The 9,998-nt window shown below is 54.5% G+C and overlaps 1 protein-coding gene across 1 annotated transcript in view; it reads right to left on the reverse strand.

The window, feature by feature from the left end:
• Positions 1-9,998, reverse strand: part of LOC311342358 (solute carrier family 12 member 9) — a 62,614-nt gene that overhangs the window by 38,840 nt on the left and 13,776 nt on the right. Inside the window, exons 7-8 of the mRNA XM_084467205.1 lie at positions 2,486-2,643; positions 2,094-2,176 (exon numbers count right to left, since the gene is read on the reverse strand). Of these exons, the coding sequence (XP_084323331.1) occupies positions 2,094-2,176; positions 2,486-2,643 (241 nt within the window). The remainder of the gene's footprint in view (positions 1-2,093; positions 2,177-2,485; positions 2,644-9,998) is intronic.

Raw genomic sequence — 9,998 nt, forward strand, 5'->3', positions numbered from 1 at the left:
GCAAGACGGCGGAGGGGTTTTAAGGGCCGGGCACGCGGGAGACGGGGAGGAAAGTCGAGTGGAAGACAGACGGGGTAAGGGACCGATGTCCACATAGCGCACTGACGCTGGAACGTTTCGCCCACAGTGCTGAGCGGGGGGGGGGAAGCCGGGAGCGAGAGCCACGCCACCCTCCCGGACGGACCCGGTTCGGAGACGCCTCCCCTTTTTGTTTGCCCCGCTGGGGAAGAACCTGTGTTGCTTTATGATTTTCCTTTTTTGTGAGTTGCACAAAATAAAAACCGCTGCACCGCAACCCTGTTTGAGTGTGTGATTTGAGAAACCCCCCGCCGCCGACGATCGGGGTTGCCACAACACACACACAAACACACACACATGCAGACACACACAAATGCACACGCATACTTGCACACACACACACACACACACACACATATATATATATATACACACAAACACACACACATACACACACACACACACACACACATTTCTTGCCCTAGGGCCCCGTGACAGCCCTGTGTGTGTTTCTTCTATTGGATCCTGCAGTGTGAGATTGTTGGAACACGGGGTGAGATTACAATCAGGCTTTTGTCATCCGTGAATCATTTAAATGGCACAGCAGAACACGAGGGCGAGAGCAAAGAAAGGGCAAGAGACATAGAGAGGCTGCGTGAGGAGAGAGAGCGCCAGCTGAAGAATGAGAGTTTGGAGAGCGAGGGGCGAGATAGTTTCAATGATCTCCGATGGCGGCGGCACGGCTAACAATTTCCCCTCTAATTACTCCTCCTCCACTCCTCTAGTGGAGCTCAGGGGGGAGGGAGGGGGGGAGAGCCAGAGAGTAGGGTATCAAACCACCCTAGACAGGCATTTAGTCTGAAATAGTTTGCATCGATAAGGATGGAATAGATGGACTGACAGACCGCCTCTGGCTGCATTCATTCATACCTTCCCTTACACAGCCCAGTGAACAGCTCTCCTTACACCACTGACCACCTCCTCTAGTGCACTTGAGGACACAATAGCACCAACAGCCCCATTTCACACTTTCAACTGAGCCAAATAGCCAAATGGACAAAGGGAAGAAAATAGGTGTTTTTTCAACTCTGGTAAAAGCTGACCCTTCTGCAATTTGACATCAGAGGTGGAGGAAGAGGAGGAAGAGGAGGAGGAAGTATTTCCAATAATAGTAGAGCGGCCCTTTTAATCAAGCAATACCAATTGCCGTGTTTAGCGTTTTCCATAAATGCATTTGTGGTTTGACCATTTGACCTGCCCCTACTGGACCAGAGACAAACCATCATCTGCGCTTTCTATGGTAAAAAAAACCCATACATTTAAGTCGTTTCATTTTGCTGTACTATAGCAAAAAATATTCACCATGTAAATGAAGGAGCACTTCATTGGTATATATGTGCCATCAGACTCAGGAAATATGAATCACCTGCTTTTGTGTGAAACACACACCCTCACTGTTAAAGCCTGAAGTAGTCGACACGGCCTAATGGTTTTAAATACGGCCATTGCCTCTCTGGTCAGCTGATTGCATGCAAATGATTATAATGTATCTGTATTATATGAATATGTATCTGGTCCTGATTGAAGCGTCTCCTATAGATTTTTTTTATTGGACCACGCTATTTAGCAGTTTCTTTGTAAGGCACACACTCTCCCTTACACTTGTCCTTTATTCATCCAAGCTGTTAAATAGCAGCTTGGAGGTCCACCCCCATAGTGAAGTACTGCTCCATGGGGCAAATCCATTCTCCATTCCTTCGTTTTACTCCTGCAGCTGGACTGCTCTTTGTAATGCAACGTACACCAGCAGATCCAATCGATAGAGTCTAGAGCTGGACTGAGTAGAATCACAACGCCTCCCAACTCCTCTCTGTCGCTCAGTCTTCTCATTCCGCTATCATGATCCACCTCTAGAGGACCAAAGGGTATCATCTGACGTGTGGTGGGACTCCAGGACTCTGCTGTTGGTCTGGCCACACGTCACACACGCTACGCTGCGTTAAAGTCCAACTGTTCTCAGGTAATTACAATGTTTCCCCACACACACTCTAACGGCGGTAGTCTCTCTCCCTCACCTGGACGAGGAACCACGAGAGCAGCACCGCCACCCAGGGGTTACCCCCGCAAGACGTCCGCTTAGCTGGAGACAACACCCTACCTGAAGGGAGAGAGACAGGGAGAGAGAGAGAGAGAGAGAGAGGGAGAGAGAGAGACAGAGAGAGGGAGACAGGGAGAGAGAGAGAGACAGGGAGAGAGAGAGAGAGAGAGAGAGAGAGAGAGAGAGAGAGAGAGATAGTTAAAATAAAATCACTACGAAAGAAAAACACCAAAAATACAAACAGCGGGTTCTAAAAATCTCTACAAAGGTCAAATGAAGAGTGGTGGAGGGCAGGTCCGGGGGGGGGTGGACGGAGAGTGGACTGTTCAGTAGTTTGAGGTGGTGCTTTGTGTTCTAGTGGCTGCGTACCGAACAGGTGGTCCTTGGCCAGGGCGTACAGGATGCGCGAGGCCCCGATCAGGCTGCTCATGGCGGCCGACAGCGTGGAGCAGTAGACGCCCACGGTGACGAACGGGTGCCACACGTTGATGTCACTCAGGTAGTTGTAGTCCCTCTGGAGGAGCATGCTACACACACACACACACACACACACACACACACACACACACACACAACAACACAACACGTGACTGACATGGAAGCACTTGGGATAAAGTGAGAGGAATAAGGATTATGAAATTGATGAATGGATTGTGTCACAGAGTGTCACGCTGACACTCATCTCTGTAACAACAGGTGGAGTCCAGTGACTCCACTGTCCTGTCACTCACTCTGAACGCTCCTGTCACTCACTCTGAGGGCTCCTGTCACTCTAAACACAGAAACACGGAGGAGGAGATGCAGACTATTGCAGCATTTAAAGAACCAGCATGTTCTGGCTCTGCATTATGTGTGTGTGTGTGCGCGTGTGTGCGCGCGTGTGTGTGTGTGTGTGTGTGTGTGTGTGTGTGTGTTTCTGCGTGTACATGTGTCTGTATGTTGAAAACCCTGAAGAAGCAAAGAGTTGGCAGATGAGAGACAGATAATCCTACAAAACAAGAAGGCTTTGATGGTGTGGATGATGAAGGAATAATGATGATACTGTGTTCTCAGTGCCCACTCCTAACTAACTTCCTCTATCATTCTATAGCCACTACCGCACATACAGCCGCACACGTATTAAAGGCCATTGAGATCTGTCTGGTATTTTCTCTTCTGCTACTCTCTCTCTGTGCGTCTCTCTCTCTCTCTCTCTCTCTCTCTCTCTCTCTCTCTCTCTCTGTGCGTCTCTCTCTCTCTCTCTCTCTCTCTCTCTCTCTCTCTGCGTCTCTCTCTCTCTGTCTCTCTCTCTCTCTCTGTGCGTCTCTCTCTCTCTCTCTCTCTCTCTCCATTGTAATTAACAGTCTCATCAGCTTTTCTTTCAGGTCCAGTGGTTTTAATGCTTATCATCATGGCCCTATTAAGTATTGTTCGCTCCGTCCAAATATCTCAGCGCACTATTGTTCCTCCGAGAGCCAAGAGACACTTGTGCATGGAACACACTCCGGCTGACACACACCAACACACACACGCACACACATGCACCAACACGCACGCACACACACATGCACCACCACACACACGCACACACACATGCACCACCACACACACACACACACACATGCACCACCACACACACGCATAGACATGCACCAACACACACGCACACACACATGCACCACCCCACACACTCACACACACACACCACCACCACACACACACACACACACACACACATGCACCAACACACACGCACACACACATGCACCACCACACACACGCACACACATGCACCAACACACACGCTGTGGCAACCCGCTCCCCACCAGGGGGAACCGTGGGCTAGTGGTGGACGGGGTGTACCTCCGCCATCCACTAGCCGGCGGCAGTAAGCACATCTTCACTCAACGCAATCAGCCTGATGGAGAACACCTGGCTGGAGGGGGGAAACGACCGGGCGGACATCTTAAAAGCCGACCGGGAACTCAGCTCAGGAGAGCAGAGACAACGACCCAGCAGAAGGCCGACAACACACTCTACTCGAGTCTCACGGAGGCCATAGTATAGTTGATGTATTCCCTGTTATCTCTCATACCTGTGAATAAACACCGAATACGGCTTTATTGGAAACCTCTGCGTGGTACTTGCCGTGACATCTCTAGACTCTTGTGGACCGGGTTACCACATATGGTGGAGAATGCGGGCAACCAGAACCCACTACAGCTCACGGTAGAGTACCCTTCCACCCAGTATGCAGAACTGGGCCGCCGCGACCGCGGCGGCCCAGCGACAGCAGCAGCATCAGGTACAGGCCGCAGCCATACAGCGAGAGACGGCGGAGAGCCTGGCCCTGCTCCGGGAAGCGGTGCTCCGACTTACCCAACACGCCGTCCGCGACGCACCGGTTGCCACCCCGACCAGTCGGCTCACCAAGCTCGGTCCAGAGGATGATGTGGAGGCCTACCTGGAGGTATTCGAACGGACCGCCCGGAGAGAGAGCTGGCCGGAAGACCAGTGGGCCCACATCCTGTCTCCCTTCCTCACCGGACCCGCACAGCAGGCAAGCCAGGACCTCTCAGCCGAGACCTCCAGCCAGTATCCCGCTCTCAAGCAGGCTATACTGGCATATTACGGCCACAACCTCGCGGCCAGGGCCCAACGTTTTCACAACTGGCGATTCAACGTCTGGGGCGCGGTGCGGACGCAGATCGCCCAGCATGGCCGCCTGGTGAGGAGGTGGTTGGCGACCGGCGAGAGACCCAGCCCGGTAGACCGTGTCCTCATCGACAACACCATCCGCCAGCTGCCACCGGACGCGCGGAGGATCCTGGCTCACCACCACCCCGACACGGTGGATGATCTGATCCGCCAGCTGGAAAACTGGCAGGTAGCCCAGCAGCTGAGCGCCAGGCCCCGGATCACCCCTAGGCCTGCAGAGACCCGCCGAGACCGACGGGGACCCACGACCTCGACACCGACACCCTCACCGGAACCACCAATCGGGACCCAGGAGGGACCCGAGGGAGACGTTGCTACACCTGCGGCCGGGTCGGCCACCTAGCCCGGTCCTGTCCCGGAGACCGGGATGTGTCGATGCCGTCGGCCTACGAGGACGAGGGGAGGCACCGACCCTGCATTCTGGCCACCTGTTGGGCGCAGGGGATGACCGGGACCCCGACAATCCCAGCACGGGTAATGAACCACGACACGCAGGCTCTCCTGGACACCGGCAGCGTGGTGACCCTACTCCGTCCCGACCTGGCGGGAGGGAAGGAGGGGGAACCGATGGAGGTTGCCTGCGTGCACGGGGACAGCCGTACTTATGAAACCTGCCACGTGGTCGTACGGACCCCATACGGGGTGTTCACTGCCCGGGCAGGGATTGTTCCCCATCTCCCGGTCCCGCTCCTGATCGGGAGGGATTGTCTGATCTTCCATCGGCTGTGGAATCCGGAACAGGAAACCTGGCTCCGGAGAGAGCCACCCCGACGAGCTGGGAGGATGGCCCGACCTACGGGGCCATGCGGCTCCTGGCAACTCCGGGGGAATCGACGGCCGAGGACCAGGGGAGCGAGGGGAACGGACCCTCACCACCGGGTTCCCCGATCCACTCGGCAGGGCGGACCGCCCGCTCTGGTTCCCAGGGACCACCCCCCGGCACCACGGACACCCTCACGGCGTCCGAGCAGAACGACCCACCCGAGGAGCCCGAGAGTTCCCCCCTCACCGAGTTCTCGGACTTTCTCCCGGTAGGGGGGGAAGGTACTGCTCGGTCGGGACAGTTCGCCAGCGCTCAACTCCAGGACGACACCCTGAAACATGCATGGAGCCACGTTCTCGCCCATGACGGACAAGCCCGGGACTCGGTGAGTTGCTTACGGCACCCACATTTTAGCACCAGAGGGGGACTGCTCTACCGGGTTGTAAAAAAAGAGGGGGAGGTGACGGAACAATTAGTGGTCCCGTGACCATATGTCAGCAAGGTGCTGTTTATGGCCCACTCTCACCTCCTGGGAGCACATCTGGGAATGGACAAAACTCGGGACAGGGTCCTAGCTAGGTTTTATTGGCCGGGGGTTAAGCGGGATGTAGAGCAGTATTGCCAGGCGTGTCCCGAATGCCAGCGGGTAGCCCCTAGGGCCACGGCCCGGAACCCTCTCATCCCGATGAGAGGGTGTATCACCCCCAGACAGACGGCTTGGTGGAGCGGTTCAACAAAACACTAAAACAAATGTTGAAAAAAGCCATGGACATGGATGGTAAGAACTGGGACCAGTTGCTACCCCATGTACTGTTCGCCGTACGGGAGGTACCCCAGTCCTCCACCGGATTCTCCCCTTTCAAGCTGCTCTACGGGAGAAGGCCCCGGGGAATCTTGGACCTCGCCAAGGAGGCGTGGGAGAGCCAGCCATCTCCACACCACACCATGCTGGACCATGTGGAGAAGGTGAGGGACCGCATGGCCCAAGTTTGGCCCATCGTCCGAGACCACCTCCAGCGAGCCCAGCAGGCCCAGGCGCGGATCTACAACCGGGGAGCCCAGCTGCGCACCTTCCACCCAGGAGAACTGGTCCCGGTCCCCACAGTGGAGTGTAAATTCCTGGCCAAATGGCAGGGACCGTACAAGGTGGTCGAGCGAGTGGGAGACGTGAACTACCGGGTACGACAACCTGGGAGACGTAAGCCCACCCAGTTGTATCATGTCAACATCCTGAAGCAGTGGAGGGGGGGAGCGGACCCTCCAGTCCCGGCGTCCCTGATGTTGGCGACCCAACACGACATCCCAGTGGTTCCAGTGGGCGAGGACCTCAGCCCGGCCCAGAAGCAGGACCTAAGCGAGATCGTCATGCAACATCAGGACGTGTTCTCGGTGATCCCGGGGAGAACATCGGTCACACATCACGATATCCGGACGGCACCAGGAGTGACGGTACGAGTCCCTCCATACCGAGTCCCGGAAGCCCGCCGGGATGCCATCCAGGAGGAGGTAGCCTGGATGCTTCGGCTCCGGGTCATTGAGGAATCCCGCAGCGCCTGGTCCAGCCCGGTCGTCCTCGTGCCCAAACCTGATGGGACGTTCAGGTTCTGCAATGACTTTCGGAGGCTGAACGAGGCATCCGAGTTTGACGCTTACCCCATGCCCAGGGTGGATGAGTTGATTGAAAGACTCGGTCCAGCCAGATACCTCACCACCCTGGACCTAACCACGGGATATTGGCAGGTGCCGTTGACCCGGTCAGCCCGAGAGAAGATGGCGTTCGCGACCCCAGGAGGGTTATACCAGTACACCGTCCTCCCCTTCGGTGTCCATGGTGCCCCGGCCACGTTCCAGCGAATGATGGACCAAATACTACGAGCCCACCAGGCCTACGCAGCAGCATACATCGATGATATCATCATCCACAGCGACAGCTGGGATGTCCACCTCCGGCAGCTGCGGGCGGTGCTGGGGGAACTACGGAAGGCGGGCCTCACCGCCAACCCGGCCAAATGCCGCCTCGGACTGGAGGAAACATCCTACCTGGGGTACCAGGTAGGACGGGGAAACGTTCGGCCGCAAGAAAGCAAGGTCGCCGCCATCCGGGACTGGCCACGATCCACCACCAAAAAACAGGTGAAATCGTTTTTAGGGCTGGTAGGCTATTACCAGCGATTTATACCAGGCTTTGCCACGCTGGCCAGCCCGCTTAATGACCTGACCCGGAAGGCCCTACCTGACCGGATCAGATGGTCCGAGGCCGCCGAAAAGGCCTTGGGGACGCTCCGAAGAGCCTTATGCTCGGAGCCAGTTCTCATAACCCCTGACTTTGCTTTACCCCTCATAGTGCACACAGACGCTTTGGAGGTGGGGCTGGGGGGAGTTCTCTCCCAGGTCCGGGCTGGAGACACCCGATCACCTACGTCAGCCGGAAACTCTTATCCAACGAGAGAAACTACTCCACGGTGGAGAAGGAGGCTCTGGCCATCAAGTGGACCCTGGACAAACTCTGATACTATCTTCTAGGTCGGGAGTTTACCCTGGTCACTGACCACGCCCCACTGAAATGGATGGCCAGCGCCAAGGACACCAACGCCCGGGTGACGAGGTGGTTCCTGGCCCTCCAGGACTTCCACTTCAAGGTGGACCACCGTCCGGGCAAGGAGAACACCAACGCCGACGCTCTATCCAGGATGCATGTCTGGGCTGGACCCCAGACGACCAGGCTTCAGCCAGCGGTGAAGGAGTGTGGCAACCCGCTCCCCACCAGGGGGAACCGTGGGCTAGTGGTGGACGGGGTGTACCACCGCCATCCACTAGCCGGCGGCAGTGAGCACATCTTCACTCAACGCAATCAGCCTGATGGAGAACACCTGGCTGGAGGGGGGAAACGACCGGGCGGACATCTTAAAAGCCGACCGGGAACTCAGCTCAGGAGAGAGCAGAGACGACGACCCAGCAGAAGGCCGACAACACACCCTACTAGAGTCTCACGGAGGCCATAGTATAGTTGATGTATTCCCTGTTATCTCTCATACCTGTGAACAAACGCCGAATACGGCTTTATTGGACACCTCTGCGTGGTACTTGCCGTGACATCTCTAGACTCTTGTGGACCGGGTTACCACAACGCACACATATGCACCACCACACACACACACACACATGCACCAACACACACACGCACACACATGCACCAACACACACACACATGCACACACACATGCACCAACACGCACACGCACACACACATGCACCACCACACACACACGCACACACACATGCACCAACACACACACACATGCACACACACATGCACCAACACACACACACACACACACACACACACACACACACACGTACCAACACAAACACACACATAATGAAATGAGACACACACTGATGCATATGAGCTTATAAAGACTATGATATATAAATAGATGTGCACATAATTATACATACACACAAACAAACACCCGCACATACATACATACATACACACACACACACACACACACACACATACATACATAGACACACACACACACACACACACACACACACACACACACACACACACACACACACACACACATATACACACACACACACACACTACAAGACAAATGTTCAGGGCTGAATTTGAGATCACAGTTGAAATTACAAAATGCCAGACCATTTGTTTTCTATGTGCACATTCTGTGTGTGTGTGTGTGTGTGTACAGAGTGGGCACTGCAGTCAAAAGTTTATGAACCATTGCTTTAATCAGAGCTTCTGACATATTCATAATACCAAATAACGTTTAATGCTCTAATAAACAGACATTTCCATTTCATCCTGTGTGCAAGTATATACACACACACAATGTGTGTGTAACTGTTGCTATGGGAGTTTTTTGAACCACATGAAGAATAATGTGAATTTCTGGGAGTACCAGTTTAAGTGTGTGTGTGTGTGTGTGTGTGTGTGTGTGTGTGTGTGTGTGTGTGTGTGTTTGTGTGTTTGTGTGTTTGACTGATGATTTGGGTCAAGCTTTTGCACTGCTTATTCATTTCTCTGACGTGTGGCAGGTGCAGAATAAATCTAGAAAAAATCCTTGACATTTCCAAACAGCCCCTCTAAAACAAAGCTGTGGTAAAGCGCTGACAGAAATGAAGAATGTATTGTACATGGTGGCGGGTTGTGTGTGTGTGTGTGTGTGTGTGTGTGTGTGTGTGTGTGTGGCTGTGATTTGTGCATGCTGTAATCACAGGAGCAATAATACGCTTCAGCCACAAATGAAGTTGCCTTTGCCTCCTGTAGTCTGTGTGGCCGTGGATTTAAGAACAGCAGCACACCACTTTTCATTTAAGAGGAGGAGGAGGAGGAGGAGGAGAAGGGAGGAGGGAGGAGGAGGAGGAGGAGGAGGAGGAGGAGGAGGAGGT

Source organism: Micromesistius poutassou (assembly GCF_964030765.1).
Source record: "Micromesistius poutassou genome assembly, chromosome: 4".
Lineage (NCBI taxonomy): Eukaryota > Metazoa > Chordata > Actinopteri > Gadiformes > Gadidae > Micromesistius > Micromesistius poutassou.